The sequence below is a fragment of the Pygocentrus nattereri genome, chromosome 22 (assembly GCF_015220715.1).
Source record: "Pygocentrus nattereri isolate fPygNat1 chromosome 22, fPygNat1.pri, whole genome shotgun sequence".
NCBI classification, from domain to species: domain Eukaryota; kingdom Metazoa; phylum Chordata; class Actinopteri; order Characiformes; family Serrasalmidae; genus Pygocentrus; species Pygocentrus nattereri.
In genome coordinates this window covers 33,185,439-33,203,610 of record NC_051232.1, presented here as the reverse complement: position 1 = coordinate 33,203,610, position 18,172 = coordinate 33,185,439, and the positions used below count along the sequence as shown (strand labels likewise).

At 42.8% G+C, this 18,172-nt stretch overlaps 1 protein-coding gene across 3 annotated transcripts in view; it reads right to left on the bottom strand.

The window, feature by feature from the left end:
- Positions 1–18,172, bottom strand: part of efemp1 (EGF containing fibulin extracellular matrix protein 1) — a 64,311-nt gene that overhangs the window by 36,089 nt on the left and 10,050 nt on the right. For all 3 annotated transcript variants that reach the window (XM_037533088.1, XM_017715245.2, XM_017715247.2), the window contains 2 exons: positions 17,852–17,897; positions 16,545–16,844 (listed from right to left, as the gene is read on the bottom strand). In XM_037533088.1, coding sequence (XP_037388985.1) covers positions 16,545–16,844; positions 17,852–17,897 — 346 coding nt within the window. The remainder of the gene's footprint in view (positions 1–16,544; positions 16,845–17,851; positions 17,898–18,172) is intronic.

Genomic DNA, 18,172 nt, shown 5'->3' with positions numbered 1-18,172 from the left:
ATACTGTATATATTCAATTCTGACTCAGGAGCCTTTATCTTAGCTCACTACAGCTTATGTCCTGTTAGAAAATCCTAAATCGAGATGAATTCATTCATTGTCTGTTACTAAGCAACCAACAATACACACACAGTTGAGATGCAAAAAAAAAATGGATACAGAAAAAAAAAAACAAACTGGACGTTTTAGTAACGTAAAAAATGTTAGGAATATAATGCAAGTTCCAGTTTAAACATCTTGCTTCCCTGCCACGCTATTTCTCCTAATAAACAGCCACACACTTCACTGCAGTGGGCTTCAATGCAAACTGGCTGTTTGAGATGTTTTTAGGTTATTGAAGTATGTAATCAAACCCGGGGCCTGTCGGTGGGCCCTGGCCATTTAAGGGGTTAAAAGAAAGGACTTCGGACATGGTGGGCAAGTGAGGATTACAGTCATATGCAAAGGTTTGGTTGCCCATGTGGACAAATGAAATTTTTGCCCTGTACATTTTTAACGTACTATTACTGTTTATTTGCTGTACGTTACTTATGAGAAAAACATTTAGAGCATGTTTTATATATATAAAACATCAAATTCAGAATGAGTGAATATTTGCAAAAAAACAAGAAATGCATAAATAAATAAATAAATAAATAAATAAATACACATAAAGAATAAATACTCTTTCCATTGTTTGTAAATTTGATGATGAATGGCCTAAAATAAATGACCCAAAATGACACGGGAAAAATTCCGGTTCCCTTGACTTACATTGAGAGTAAAGTAGGTTTTTTTCCTTCTCCTGTAAAGTTACTATTTTGGAGATACAAGGTTTTCTTCCATGTATATATACACAATTTTCACTCTGTGAAAACAAAATCTGACTAAGGGCGTTCACACGTTTGTTTATGACTGTATATAAGATAATGAACTTGCATGTTTATCCCACGAACATGAGTGTTTCTGTAATGCGGACCTGTGCAAACTGTTCCAAGGCAGCTTTCTACTCACATTTCATGTAAAGACAGGTCCTAACAGTAGATCACAAAACCACATTCGACTTTCCGATCTGTCTGCTGAAGACATGCAAAATTCAGCTAAACTGTACGCCGGGCTAACAAGAAGCTGACGGAATGAGCTTTTCTAATGCAAAACAACACCACTTAGTCCTGCACCACTGTGCACCAACGTCGCTTCAGCAAGTACGGGCCCTTCAGCTCAATCCCTTTCAGCGCTGAGGTCCTTCCTGAGCGAGGAGGGCATGCCGGATGGTTCTTCTGACACGGTGCCAAATCTGTTGGTTTGGTTGGCCAGATGATTCTGGCATCGCACGGAGAACAGAAAGATCAACAATTCCTCACATAGAGGGGCAGGAAGCAGCTGGAGTCCAGCAAACACTGCCCAATAATAACAACAACATCGCACACTTAAGTGCAGAGCCTCATTCAACTCCTCAGTCTTTTTCTTTCCACCGTCGCTGGGGCCAGGCTGAATGCCGAGTAACAGGCCAAATACGCCGTGCTGAAGTGCAGGTAGGACAAAACACAGAGCCAGCGGTTTAATAGGGGGTTGATAACGTCCATATTTTATTACGGTACTGTTATTATCGCCTGAACTACATTATATCCTCCGAGCTAGAAACGGACCTCACTGACGGTCCGTGTGGTCATCGCCGCATGATAAGGCCTTCTGCCGTGCATGGAAAGTGTTACCAGCTTACTCCTATCAGCATCCGCTCTTTGATAAACAATACTTTCAAAACGAACATTTCTGAGAAATAAACACTGATGACATCTGATCTGAAGGAATTTCCTCAGACAAGTAGCTCACTTTTTTTGGGACACACCACACGGACTCAACGTTGCTCTCTAACCAAGCCGCACTTAATACGTGGTTCTTTAGAGCTACAACATTGAAAAAACACTAGTTCCTCAGAGCAGGGCTTCCCAAATGTAGACGCTATTTGTCCCCGAGACAAACTAGAATAATGGGACATAAATTGGTCACAGAGCTCTTTCTGTCCATTTTTACGCATTATTACCGTCCTTTCAATCAACATGTACAATAGGTTAGATTACTCCAGAGACGCTGGAGGACTTTCACCTGAAATGAGTTCATGAAGCCAGTGATAACAGGACCAGATCAGAGCCAGAATTACTCTTTTAGTACTTTTACTTTATACTTAAGTACATTTGAAGGTAAGTACTTTAGTACTTTTACTCAAGTGGAGGTCTAAAGGGATATTATATACATAATATACAGAGTGAGTATGGAGAATGCCAGTGTAGGTGTAATGTACTGTGAGGGCAGCATATGTAAATGATAAGTATGCAGAGTAAAAACTTGTACAGTATTGATCCGTGATAATATGAATAGTGCAGTAATACTAGGACATAAAGTACAGTAACAGTGCAGTGAGTGCAAAGATGCAGTAGTGTTCTATGATAAAAGAATGAATGACATTTGCACTATTACATTACATAATAAGACCGGAGAGCTGGGAAATTAAGATTATGTGACCCTTATCAGTCCCACAACGGGGAAATTTCACCTCCGCATTTAACCCATCCGTGCAAAACACCACATACACACTAGTGAGCACACACACACACACACACACACACACACACACACACACACACACACACACACACACACACACACACACTAGGGGGCAGTGAGCACACTTGCCCGGAGAGGTGGGCAGCTCAATCCGCAGCGCCCGGGGAGCAGTTGGGGGTTAGGCGTCTTGCTCAAGGACACCTCAATCATGTGCTGTGGGCTCTGGGGGATGGAAATGGCGACTGTTGTTAAGTAGCTTAGCAGGTTAGCATATTTATTTGACCACTATTGACCATTATTGAATAATGATCACTACTGCGTTAGCGGGAAATAACCAGTCACGGGTATTTTGCATGTGTTTTGCAGAGGCATGTAGCTCATGGCAAGCGGAAAAAATAGACTTCAAGCTTCGAGTGTAGCAGCCCACCCCCCCTTTCTGATGACGATCATATAATGCACTTTTTTCAATATTTGTTCAAAAATAAGTCATTAAGATGTCGTTCAGAGCAGTTTGGTGTGAAACTTACCACAGTCAGAGCTGTTCACAGTGGTGGTGATAGGAACCAGACGTCCCCCCCTAAAGGCTCCTCACAGAAAGTTCCTACATGAGATGGTTTCGCTGCAAATCAGTGCGACAGAGGAGCTTGTTTTTCATCGCAGCTTTGAGATGCCTGACATTTACCCACAATATTACTCGTGGTTGCAATCTGTTTCTGCTCATGACCGCAACATTCTTAGAGATTATGAATTGATCTGATGCTTATCTTCGAGGTGAGTCATTTCTCCCATCATAATGTGCGAGTGGAAAAAAAAAATAAATAAAAAAATCATCCTCCAGCATTCCAGAAGCAGTTGTTCATGAGCACAGCGTCTCTGCTGAGAACACAGTGTGGTAGTTTTGTGCTCGAGTAGCGCTAATTTGTGTTTGTCATGGCACAAACACAACAGTGAGCTAAATGGTCTTTCGAAGGCGTTCGCCGAGGATCGTTTTTGGGCCTCGGAGACGAGAAAAGTCGAGCGTCACTGAAAAATTATTCTGCACGGGAGAAGTCCAGGCCAAAACTGCAAGCAGAGAAACCTCAGGCTTGGACGACCTGGACATAGCGCTGTTTCGGCACAAGGAAACACGGAGGAGAAATGCCAAAGAACAAGCTGACGACAAGTCTGAGTGACATTAGAGCTGCCTGATAAGTGTCACTGTGGCTGCACGACACATTCCTCTGGAAGCTTAAACACTTATGTAATAAGCTGAGAGCCAGTCCATGGGCTGACCAGAGAAACACTGTAGGACTGACCCTCTAGAGGTACGCTGGTGAATCAGCTCCACTGACCATACAGAATCACTTTTTAGTTCTACGATTACAGACTGTAGTCCCAACTGTTTCTCTGATACTCTGTTACCCTGTTCTTCAGCGGTCAGGACCCCCACATTCTCAGCACTGCAGAGCCACTGATGTAGTACGTGTTGTGCTGGTGCGAGTGGATCAGACACAGCAGTGCTGCACACCTCTGTTAAAAACACTCACCGATGAAGGACTAGAGGATGACCAACGCAAACCGTGCAGCAGCAGATGAGCTGTCGTCTCTGACTTTACATCTACAATGTGGACCGACAAGGTAGGAGTGTCTAATAGAGTGGACAGTGAGTGGACGCAGTGGAAAGTGCACCTATATTTGAATATAATATAATGTATTGTATAAATAAATCATCATAAGGGTGTCTGAATGCATTGAGCCACAAATCCGAGCGTACATATTTTATCTAAGCTGCTTATCCTTGTGGGTTTGGGAGGTGATGGGAGGTGATGATCCCAGCGCTGGGCATAAGGCCGGAAACATCCTGGATAGACCCCATGTCCATCACAGGGCAGATAGCTATACAGACAGTCATACACACTCACACTTAGGGGTAATTTAGCATCTCCAGTTGGCCTGACTGCATGTCTTTGGACTGCAGGAGGAAACCCATGCAGACACAAGGAGAACATGCAAACTCCACACAGAGGGGACCCTGGTTACCCGGCCGGGGAATCGAACCCAGACCCTTCTTACCGTGAGGCAAACGAAATCATTTTGGTCAAAATAATGCAGGCCAGTCAGGTTCACTAGTGTTTTTCAGTATATTACAAGCCAAATAATGAACACTTTAAATTAAGTACAATCATAATATGACAAAATTTGTCCAACTCTTACACTTAAACCTGGTTTAATTCCACTGTGACAAAGCAGAAGTCAATAGTTGATTGAATTTCCTTGTAAACAAAGTCACCCCGAGTGGTTTGGTGTGAAACGGTGCATTGTATGAACCCTGATTTCCTCTTGATAGGAATCAATGGTCATGATATCAACCAGTACGGCTGCCCAAAACCACCAGTGCACCTACACAAATAGGTTGAGCTTTTATCTGGAATATAGGCAACATATACATAACCTTTTTCCTGTTTTAGCTTCCTGTGAGGAGGATGTCTGGATCCCATCACCACCGCTGTGAACAGTTCTCCAGAAGAGTGCGTTTCACGTAAAAACACTTGACTCTGTTTACATCATTAATGATTTAGATGATCGATTATCCAGAAATTTTGGAAAAAGTGGATGGAATTCCCCTTCAAAGAAGAGTGAAAGAGTGACTTCTTGTGCCCGCCATGCATGAAAGCGCATCGCAACTATATGCCTTTAGACCCCTGAAGACCGCCGAAGCAGACAGGCTCTCAGACTGCTCCATACATAAAGACCGTAGAGCCGACGGAACAAACATTTTCTCTCGTTTCCATCCATAAACAGATGACAGTACGTAGTGCCAGTCTGGGGGCTTCTGGTAAATAAATACGATGAAAAGTTCCGTCCATCAGTGGCACTGATTGATTCAGGCTCTGAAAAATAACGTCCAGTCCCCAAGAGGAGGTTGACCTCACCCTGGAAGGAAAAGGAGAATGACCGCATGTGTAACAGGAGGCCGTTTATATGCATCTCTGATGGCCTTTTGCCAGCAGGTCGCGGAAAGAGCAAGTAGGTTTGCTATAGCTTCTACATGCAGGACCCACCACACACAGCGCACTCTTAAATATATGGGAGTCCAGTCCACAGAACAACCTTGAAAAGGTACAGAACATTTACATTACAAGGAGGTTCTCTGAACTTCTACTCTTCACTTCTCATTCGGTTCCTTAAAGAACCATGCATTGGACGCCGGGCTGAATGATTTGGAATAAGTATCTAATTGTAACTAATTGTCCAAAAGCGATTAAATGCAATTACTTTCTTGAAATTAAGATCCAGGCCTTTTTTCACCAAGACGACCAGCACATCCACGTCTCCACCACCTCCAGTTCACGAGCTCAGCGTTACTAGGTTCCATTTCTCCACTGAAAACCTGTGAAAATGTAACGTGTCACTAAAATCGCAGCTCTCGAACTTCAGCAATTGCACTTCTTGATATTCACAGGTTCTTTAGGAGGTTCTTCTACATAGTCGCTCCTAAAAACCCTATTTGGCACCCGTTTTTGAATGAACTGTGTGAGAGAGAGGGAGGGAGAGAGGGAGAGGCGTGGATGGCTATCGCTTCTGTCATCTGACCAAAGAAAACAACTACTAGGAACATGCTTCGGGTTCATCAGCTCCACTTTCCAGTCCAGTTCCCGTACCGTCGCTCTCATGTCACGTTGGTTGTTTCAGTTCATGTTTTTTATAACAGACGAAAAAAAAACCTCAGGCTCCCTCCGAGACCTGAGAAGCACCACCGCATCTTCTCGAATCGCTGCTGGCACAACATCACCGGACAAGAGCGCGCTCGGAGAACACGGACCACGTCAGCTAATAGACGCCTGTGCTGGCTCGATGGAGGGAGAGGGGGGCCATCCTACCCACCCAGACAGAGCGAGGACAACTGTCCTCTCTTGGACTTTGACTCCTGATGACAAGGCCAACGTTTGGATCCGTTAATCACTGCATTCAAATTAGATTAGCCAGACTTTTCACTATCAGACATCAGCTGAGCACAATCTGTGGTTAACCTCAATAGTGGTTGGTCAGTGTAGTGGGTAACACCTTTGCCTTCTACACTGTAGACTGGGGTTCAATCCCCACCTGGGTAACCACCCTACACTACACCAATAAGAGTCCTTGGGCAAGACTCCCAACACCGCCTTGGCCTCCCTGTGTAAAAACTGATCAGATTGTAAGTCGCTCTGGATAAGAGCGTCAGCCAAATGCCGTAAATGTAACGTAAAAAATCTGCAGCCGAGGGTGGCCGAACTTGAGGGGCGGGGACTGATTTAATCTTGAATTACTCAGATCATAGATACACATCCAGAACTAGATGAGTATATATTATATTGTATATTACAGCATAGTGTACGTGTCTGCGGCGTATCCAAAATCATCCAAATATTCGGAAAGGTTTGTAAAAAGAGGTGAATAGCTTGGAAAACCGAGACTTTTGGTTAAATATTTTTGAAGGATTTCACTGGAAAACCGCGAAACAAAGTAAAGAATTTACTGATTTTCATCTTTATGTCATTTGGTCACGGCCACTGTCCTTTACACTGTCAGCCAATTTCATGATGAATGGACCAAGAGAAATGCTCCAAAACCATTTAGGAAAAAAAAACCTTGCCTTCTCCTCTAAAGTTACTAGGGAGATTGTCACTGGCCAGCGTGCTTGGTGCTAACATTACATGGTGATTTCCACAGAAACACGTCGGTTTTCCAGTTTTTGGTATAACGTGAAAATGCTTGTTGCTCTTTAAATTGTGTGTAAATTTCACGATGAACGGACAAAAACAAACGGCCCGAATGACGCCCGGTTCCATTGACTTACATTAAAAGTATAGTAGGTTTTTCCTTCTCCTGTGGAGTTCCCAATTTGGAGTTGCAAAGAGATTCAGACGACCGGCCCACCAGGAATTCTCCTGACTTTTGCCCAGATGCGTCCACTTCTCACGTTAAGCCTGTGGGATCACTCTGTAGGTGTACAATGACCCAAACCAGCTCTGCTCCCACCCAAGAATGGCGAGTAAGCATGGCATAAGCACTATTTGATATCCTGAGGTTTCTTTATTAATGAATTTGTGAGGACTAACAGAGTGGGAGTCTGACGCCGGAGCACAGTAAGCACAATATAAAGCCTGTTAAGCACTAATAGCAGACGAGAAAGTCCCTCCAAAGGCAACACGCCCCTGATTAAGACAAATTCCCAGAGAAATCAAAGACAAGGCTCTCTGTTGACTCACTAAGGCACAATCCACTTCGGCTGGTCCAGCTATGGTGCCTTCTGAATGTGACGGCTTGAAAATCATAACTAAATGAACGCATGAAAATATTTCAATGCTATATTTACATAGATAAACACTATTACACACAGCACTGTTCAAGTTCATGATAATAGCCTTGTCTGGCTGCAGCATTAGATCAGATTAGTGACCCTTATCAGCCCCACAACGGGGGGATTTCACCCATCCGTACACTGAAACACCACATACACTAGGGGGCAGTGAGCACACTTGCCCGGAGCACTTGGGGTTGGGGGGTTAGGTGTCTTGCTCAAGGACACCTCAGTCATGTACTATCGGCTCTGGGAATCAAACCGGTGACTGGAAGCCGGTTCCCTAACCTCAAGCCCATGGCCCCCGTTAGCCACTGTACTACGTCTTTATGTTTATAGTGTCATTTCATGTCAAATATAATCCTGACTGTGCTATACTTCTATAATATCACTCATTTTATATCATGGTTTCAAATTCTAGCAAATGTAGTTACACATTTTCTGTGGTCTCTTGTTTGAATTGTCCCACCTTAAATGGCGCATCATTTACATTCTGGCGCCTCGGGCACCATTTAATGCTGCTAATCTAGACAAACACAGGTGTTCAGGGCTCAATAAGCTGCCACTTTGGTATTTGGTGTTCAGATTTCCAAGGCAACCCACGCTGCCTGCCAAACACACATAACCATCTATTCATGTTCTCCTGATAATTAGGCCTTACGACCCCATGTGGTTTGTCTACCTAAGATCCATTCCTGCTTTACAGCCCCCATAAAGTCAGATGGGAGGAAAGAGCCTTGCTTAACGGTTCAGGATAAACACTTCTGACACGCCAGTAACTCACACCAGTTACTGTTTCCTTTGCATGAATGTACACCCCTCTGTCCACACCTCTTACAAACCCAGCCCACCCCAGCAGGAGCGCTTTACCTCAAGAGCAGCTCAATGTTTGGGCGAATGAATGCGTGAAGCTTCCTCCTGCATCAATTAAGAAATGGAAATAGCTCATATATTACTGAATGTAGAGCATCTGTTTATCAAGGCGCCTCAAAAAGAGCTGTTTGTTTCTAGGTTTAAGACATTTGGGCAACTGCCAACATTTTATGATTGCAGGCCGTGCTCACATACACTCGATAATCCAACCATAATCAGATTTCTGCACTTCTCCGATTACGCAAGCGGTCATGAAATCAGCACACTCTGGTTTCTTAGATCAGAGTAAGGTGTAGAAATCAGGTAAAGAGGCTGGATTTGAGCTCAGTAGTCGGATTCCTCAGTGCTGTGAGCTCTTACTCTGATTTCTTTCGGATCTCTCAGTCCGAGCATGAGTGAAAACAGACGGCGGTACCGGAAATAAGCGAACAGCGTCGCCGCGAAACGCAGCAAAACACAGAAACCAAATACCCGCTTGAGGAAATGAAGGGTTTAAATATTCTTCATCTTCTAGGTGATGTGTGTGTGTCTTTTCAGGTAAAGTAGCTCAATGTTTTTAATAAAAAGCCGCAGCATGAAGTTTTGAGTTTTACGTTACGTTTGCGTCACGTGTTCTTCTGTGAGTTTATCGGCTGGTTGTAAAGCTGAAATCTGATAACTGTCTGACTCACGTAGACCTGGAGTTTCTCCATTATCTGATTTTCGGCAGTTATCGGATTATTAATGCATGTAAACGCTGGGGATGTCTCACCTCTAGCTTTTCTAGCTACTTTTCAAATAAAGAGCATGCTAAACATACACTACTATTCAAAAGTTTGGAATCGTTTAATAATTGCTGTTGTTTTATTGAATAATTACTTATACAGTGTAAATACCTTTAATGTATGAGGCTTTCACAATGTTCGGAAGCTTCCCTCTTCCGTTTTCTCAGTCATTACAGCTCTGTTTGTCGTTCGGGACCCGTCTACAAGTTCTCCATTATAGGGACTTCCTTCTAGTTAGTTGAGACCTAAGCAATTGGGAAGAACTAGCGTTGTTTAATAATCATTTTATTCACCTCTCTTGCTTTTATTTGAATGAAAACAGTGAAAACCTTTAAAAGGTAGCACACAAAAGAACGGCGTTCCAAAGCCCAGGCCGCATTTCTCAACCACTGTGTCGTAGCAGGCCCTTCCAAAGCGAAGGACCCTTCGTAAATGGCCTAGAAATGCAGCCTATGTTCGGAGAGATTTTAAGGATGCATCGGATGTGTCCTTCCAGGCCTTTGGTTACCCACAGTTCTCTGCACATGATCTGATCAAAATAGCTTAAGATTCGTGGAACAAGCAGAAAAAATTCCAGATTAGAAACGTGAAAATCGATACCACGTCTGCGCTGGTAAGCAGAGAAGAAGATATTTCATCAGGATAAATTTTCCCCTTTCAATTTAGCTTTAGCCAGTCGGCATCTGAATGCTCCAGCGAGGCTTAAGGCTAGCACAATATCATCAGACGGCTCAACACGCTTGGAGGAGAACACTAACTCCCAGTTCTCCAGCATCAGCTAAGAGATGCCTACATTAGCTAGCACTGTGCTGAGAGTGTGGTCAATCACGTTCTGTTGGACTCCAGTCGGCTGTGGCATCACGAGGAATTAACCTCGCAATCGTCCAGTAGTCGTGCCGATGCTGAGACAGTTGCACCACTGCAGAGGCCCAATTTTTGTTGCCCTTTGAACTGATAAAAGGCCAACTCGGACCTCTCGATACGGGCTGTGAATCAAATGTAAAGGCAACTCATTACACAGCTGAGCTTATGTAGTTACATATTTACATTTAAGCAGCATAACAACAGTACGTGCCCTAGTTTAAAACAGACCCAATGTTTCCCTTCCACCACTAATAGAGTGCATTCCTTGCCTGACATTCAGAGCAGTAAAAAAAAGACTTGTTCATTTTTTGGTGGTTTCCCCATCATAACACTGAGTAATGAAGTGGGAGATGGAAGTGGAGTTTACACTGGCCCTTTAATGCGGTAAAACGGGCCATAATAAAGTCAGCGGCCCAAGGGGAGCTTCTGGACTCTTTCAATCATGACATCGGGCCAACTTTGGGCTTACTGAGATCCATTAGAGGACCAAGTACGACGCCAGACCCTTCTTCAGAAGGATGCAAAAACCCTTTTCAAAGCACAAACGCACACAACCCCTGCGCGTTCTAACCCCGTTACCGTGAGCAGTGCCACCGAGCCATTACGCTGTAAAGCTTCTTCATCTGTATGTAATTAAAGAGAACCCCAGTGCCCAGTGAGGTGCTGACTTATGACTAAAATAAACCACTGAAGCACAAATGGGCGACCACAGACCACAGCAGCTGCAGAACATGCCAGCTATATCATCCATCATCACTCTTGTTGGAACTGTGCTGACATCTACTTTGTAATTTGCTCTGGTCGTGGTGTAATTGGTCAGAACAAATCATGTGTTGCATGATTCAGCATCCACAAGACGTTTGATGCCTTCAGTTTTTCCAGAGAGACGCTGAGCACTAGCGCTGTACAGGGCATGAGCGCCATAAAGCAAATCTCAACTCACAACACTTTCAGGGAGAAAACAATACAATACTGTGCCAAAAGTCAGAGACCATTCGGTACAATTACATATCTGAGGAGATCAGAGAAGGAAGTTCAAAAAATCATTAAAACCCGACAACATATCGGGCCTCCTAACAACCACCTGGAAAACCTGATATACCCCAAAACTGCCCCCATCAGATAAACAGCACTGAAAGCTTTGATCTCAGAGAGAGAGGAGAAGATCAAGCTGCTTCAGATCTGAAAACATCCACAGGGGTTTCTGTCCATCCTTCCACTGTGAGGAGACCTCAGTGCTGTGGGTCTGAAAGGACGTGTAGCTGATCGAGAAGAACCTCACTGAGAAAAGGAGACGGACACATCAAACAAAGAAGCTGGACGATGGACTGACCGCCCCAGAGACCAGACCTCAGCACCACTGAATGGGTTTGATCATCAACCAGCTTCTCAGACTGAGCTTTGGAGGTGAGGTACACACACATAATGGCTGTTTTGACGGGAAATGAAATAAATGAAGCTCTGACTTTCACACAGTACTGCACGAGGAACATTATATAGACTAATCGTGCATATATGCACACCAATAACACAATAATTATCCAATCTGGGCAGTTATTTGAATATTATTGATCATGGACACAGTTTAGTCTGATTTCTTAGATCAGATAAAAGCCATTATCGAGAGACTTGTTTAGATCACAGGTGCTCTCGTTATCAGATTAACACTTGTAAATGTGTAAATCTAATTACTGCCGAAATCTTGTTACTATGACTAAGTGCATGTAAACGTACTCAGCGAGGTGCCAGTTCATTAGAAACACACTTATCTGCACTAATATGACTCAGACCTGACGCTTTCAGAGCTGCGTGGACACAAATCTGATCTTTTAAAATCCGATTTGAGCCACTTTCATATGGTCTTAGATCGGATACGTATCCAAATTGTGGGCGCGCAACCTTAACGTGACGCTTAGATGGGAATTCTAGTGCTTTTTTCCCACTAAGTGTGCGCCATCAGTCAGTGGATGCAGTTTACAATACTGTCATTACAGTACTGACAATTATTTACATTACTGACGATAGTTTACAGTCACATTACTGACTGTGACTCACAGTAATAGTACTGGATACAGGTTACAGCACTGACAAAAAAATGAGAGTACTGATAATAAGGTATGCTTACATTTCTGACTGTAAGCTACAGTTATAGTACTGTCACTGTCATTAATGTACAGTACTGGTAATGAGAAAGAGTACAAGTGACAGTCACACTACTGACAGACACACTAAATTACAGGTACAGCACTGGATACCGGTTACAGTTCTCACAATGAGTCAGAGTATGAATAATAAGTTATGGTTACACTACTGACTAAGTTGCAGTTATAGTACTGGTTACAGTACTATACAGTAATACTGGTCCTGACAATAAGTTGAATAAGTACTGGGTACAAGCTGCAGTTCTGACAACACTTTAGAGTACTAATAAGTTCCAGTCACACTACTGACTAAGTTAAATATATAAAGCACTGGATACAGTTTACACTAATTTACATTACTGACAATAGGTTAGAGTACTGACTGTAACTTACTGCATATACATTACAGTACTGATAAGTTAAGTTACACTACTGACTGTAACTTACTGCATATACATTACAGTACTAATAAGTTAAGTTACACTACTGACTAACTTACTGGATACACATTACAGTACTGATAAGTTAAGTTACACTACTGACTAACTTACTGGATACACATTACAGTACTGATGAGTTCGAGTTACACTACTGACTAATTTACTGGATACACATTACAGTACTGATAAGTTAAGTTACACTACTGACTAACTTACTGGATATACATTACAGTACTGATAAGTTAAGTTACACTACTGACTAACTTACTGGATACACATTACAGTACTGATAAGTTAAGTTACACTACTGACTAACTTACTGGATACACATTACAGTACTGATAGGTTAAGTTACACTACTGACTAACTTACTGGATACACATTACAGTACTGATAAGTTAAGTTACACTACTGACTAACTTACTGGATACACATTACAGTACTGATAAGTTAAGTTACACTACTGACTAACTTACTGGATACACATTACAGTACTGATAAGTTACACTACTGACTAACTTACTGGATACTGATAAGTTAGTTACACTACTGACTAACTTACTGGATACACATTACAGTACTGATGAGTTCGAGTTACACTACTGATTGTAAGTTACAGTTATGGTACTGGATATAAGTTACAGTTCTGACAATTAGAGTACTGATAGTAAGATACAGTTACACTACTGAGTGTAAATTGGAGTTATAGTACTGGATACAGGTTACAGCCCTGATATTAAGCATACTGATAATAAGTTACAGTCACAATAATGCCCGCTCACTGTATTTCAAGCAGGCAACGACTTGCGAAAGTTTGGATTTTTAATCCAAGTTAATTTTTGTTTTGCACAACATATAAATATTTCAGGGTGAAATGACATCCCAGAATAATAAGCCACTATTAACCTATACAAACAGTTTTACTAAAGCATCTAAAATGCTGTTATTTGAAAATATATATTTACGCCTCGATTTACATCGAAACCACCAGAAAGTTGACCTATACTGTGATAAACATGCCACATGGTTGTGTTTATATTATTAGCTGAGACTAGTGATCGCAAGGCACCTACTGCAAGTGTACCTATTAAAATGAATGGCTGATGAATGGTCCAAGGTAGGCGTACCAAATGAACTGGCAACTCAGCGCAAGTAGAACAGAGAATCAGTGGAACTGCAGTGGAAAAAAGGAAATAAAAAGCCATTAAACGACTTTTCTGCAGAGGAATAAAGTCATAAAACTGTCCAGGCCCGTCTGTTATGTGAACATCCCAAACAAAAGGTAACGTCCATGTTTTCAACGGATGCTGAACCCGAGCCAAAAACATCGGACCAGAAGCAAACGAGGGCAGTGAAAGCTGGCGTTAAGTAGGTGCCCGCGGATGTGCTTGGCAGAGTCGTCTCTCACTACTTAGCAGGATGACAGATAAACAACTCCCCACCGGGCAGGGTCACTGAGGGAATGCGGCTGCTTCCTTCTGTTGTTCACTTGTCTGGCTATCTGTCCTCCTCTCTTTCGAACTGCTGAATGAAGGCTTTGAGCTCCGATGGTCTTCTCAGGTTATGTGAGCACTATCTAAGCCTGAATAAGGTTCCACTCTGCCTCACTGCGCAGTGATAGTCTTTGGGCTCTACCATTGAGATCCATTAGCTAGCACCGCTTTTCACAGGACCGGCTTAATTTCCTACATACAGTTAACTGATATTAAACTACAGTCACACTACTGACCGTGACTCACAGTAATAGTACTGGATACAGGATACAGCACTGACAAAAAATGAGAGTACTGATAATAAGGTATGCTTACATTTCTGACTGTAAGCTACAGTTATAGCACGGTCATTAATGAACAGTACTGGCAATAAGAAAGAGTACAAGTGACAGTCACACTACTGACAGACACACTAAATTACAGGTACAGCACTGGATACTGGATTCTGACAATGAGTCAGAGTATGAATAATAAGTTATGGTTACACTACTGACTAAGTTGCAGTTATAGTACTGGTTACAGTACTATACAGTAATACTGGTCCTGACAATAAGTTGAATAAGTACTGGGTACAAGCTGCAGTTCTGACAACACTTTAGAGTACTAATAAGTTCCAGTCACACTACTGACTAAGTTAAATATATAAAGCACTGGATACAGTTTACACTAATTTACATTACTGACAATAGGTTAGAGTACTGACTGTAACGTACTGGCTACAATTACAACACTGATAAGTTAGAGTCACACTACTGACTAAGTTAAATATATAAAGCGCTGGATACAGTTTACAGAACTGTCATTAATTTACATTACTGACAATAAGTTAGAGTACTGACTGTAACGTACTGGCTACACATTACAGTACTGATAGGTTAGAGTTACACTACTGACTGTAAGCTACAGTTATGGTACTGGATACAGGATACAGGTTATTTCTGACAATAAGTTAGAGCACGAATAATAAGTTACAGTCATACTACTGAATGTAACTTACAGTACTTAGCTATAGTACTGGATACAAGTTATAGTTCTGACGCTTAGAGTACTGTTAGTAAGCTACAGTCACGTTACTGATTGCAAATTGCAGTTATAGTACTGGATACAGATGACAGTTCTGAGAATAATTTAAAGTACTTATAATACATTGTAAGTTACAGTTACAGCACTGGACACAGGTTGTAATACTGAGAATAAGTTACAATACTGAGTATAATATACAATATTATGTATATTATGTACGATAATAAGTTGCAGTCACACTACTGACTAAGTTACAGTAATAAGACTAGATACAGGTTACAGAGCTAACAATAAGTTAGAGGCCTGAAAACAAGTTATGGTTACACTACTAACTGTAAACTACCGATATAGTACTGGATACAGGTTACAGTACCGACTATAGGTTACAGTAACAGTACTGAGTACAGGTTTCAGTAGCTTAGAGTACTGATTATGCATTATGGCCATAATACTGACTATACATTGTAGTGTCACTACTGGCTAGTGGTTACACAGCAGACAAGCGGTTACGGTTTAGAACACCTACTGTACATTATAGGTACAACGCCAACTACGGGTTACAGTACAGACTGTAGGTTAACTAGCTGACTAAAGTTTACAGAGCAATAGTGGTTGTAAGGTACAGTTACAGTACTGAATACAGCCTACAGTACTAACTAGAGTGGCAAGTGACTACAGATTACAGGTGCAATACCATGGATAAGCTACAGTAATGACAACAGGTTACACAATTGACTAGAATATACAGTACAATACTGGCTGTAAGATACAATTACAGTACTGAACAGAGATTACCATACTAATTACAGCTAATTACTGCAAATCACAGGTACAGTACCAACTACAGGTTACATCACTGACTACAGGTTACAGTACTGACACAGTGCACACCATTACAACATCGATACCCTGCATTCTTGGAAAATAGCACTGAAATCTGACACCACACCCCATTTGCAGGTTCTGACGTGGGCGGAACTGGCCGTGATGATGATCCCTTTCCACCAATTCAGGAGGCACACGTGACACACCTCCCCCTGCACGTGATGCACTTCTTTCAAACAGCACGACGTGGGCCTTACCTCTGCAGTAGTTCTGCTCATCCAGGATGAAGCCAGGCGTGCAGCGGAGAATCCTAGAAGACGACACCCTGCGACCCGGACCCCGGCCTGGCTGAACATGTGTCTGAACCTCGCTCTGGCCCTGGCCCGGGCTCTGGGGAGGGTTGGCGGGTGCGCTGGGCTCAGCGGGCTGAGAGGGCTCATCGCCACTGCTCACGAAGATCTGCGCGTTCTGGGGCAGGCAGAGGTAGCCGCCGAAGTGGTTCACACACTTCATGCCCCCTTTGCAGGCGTCGGCCACAATGGCACACTCATCAATATCTGCGGGAAGAGGACAGGAGTAGCAGCGCTGGACGTTTCCACAGCCAGTCAAGTGAATACAGGGAGATGATGCCCTACTAAGTCAAGGCCAAGATCTAGTAAGGCATGGGAATGAGATCCTAATGTGTTAGGATCTTGTTTCACACCTTAAGTTGTGGCCATGCATTAGGATCACATTCCCATGCATTAATAAGTTGTGGCCAAAACTTAACTATGTCGTGACCACGATTTAGTAAGGAATGGGAATGAAATCCTAATGTGTGGCCATGACTTGGTAAGGTGTGAGAACAACTTTACGTGCTGTGGCAACACATTAGAATCTTGTTCCACACCTTACTAAGTTGTGGCCATGCAGTAGGATCTCATTCCACACGTTAATAAATTGTGGCCACGAATTAACTATCTTGTTCCCATGCCCTACCCAAGATTTAGTAAGGCATGGGAATGAGATCCTAATGTGTGGCCATGACTAACTAAGGCGTGGGAACAACATCATGTGCTGTGGTAACGCATTCGGATCTTGTTCCCACACCTTACGAAATTGCATTGGTGACATCTTGTATAAATAAGAGTATTGCATGGCCACTACTTAGTAAGGCATGAGAAAAGATCCTAATGAATGGCCATAACTTACTAAGGCATGATCTTGTTCCCACGCATTACTGAGTCATGGCCAAGATTGACTTATCTCATTCCCACACCAAGTCGTGGCCACATAATAGGATGTCATTTTCACACGTCACCAGCACTGGTGACTTCCTGTGTAAATAAAAATAATGCATCGCCATGAATTAGTAAGGTATGACAACAAGATCCTAACGCATTAGGATCTCATTCCCATGCCTTACTAAGCCGTGACCACGCACTGGGATCTTGTTACCATGTGTTCATAAGACGTGGCCACACATTACTTTCATTTGTATGGGATGCCACCAGCAGGGCTCCATCACACTGTGGAAAACCGTCCACCACAAACCCCAGAAGTGAGGATGGTGAGTGACTCATACCTTTGCACACTTGTCTGACGGGGTCGTACTCATAGCCGTCCGTGCACTGTCGATAAGAGAACACAGGGACTGTTAACACGGCAAGTGTGACCAGGTTTATGAGGCCAGTCCGGCCTCTCTAACGAATACAGACAAACTGACCTCACTTTACACACACACACATACACTCACACACACACGCACACACGCACGCACGCACGCACGCACGCACATACACACACATACACTCACACATACACACACATACACTCACACATACACTCACACATACACACACATACACACACACACACGCACATACACTCACACACTCACACACTC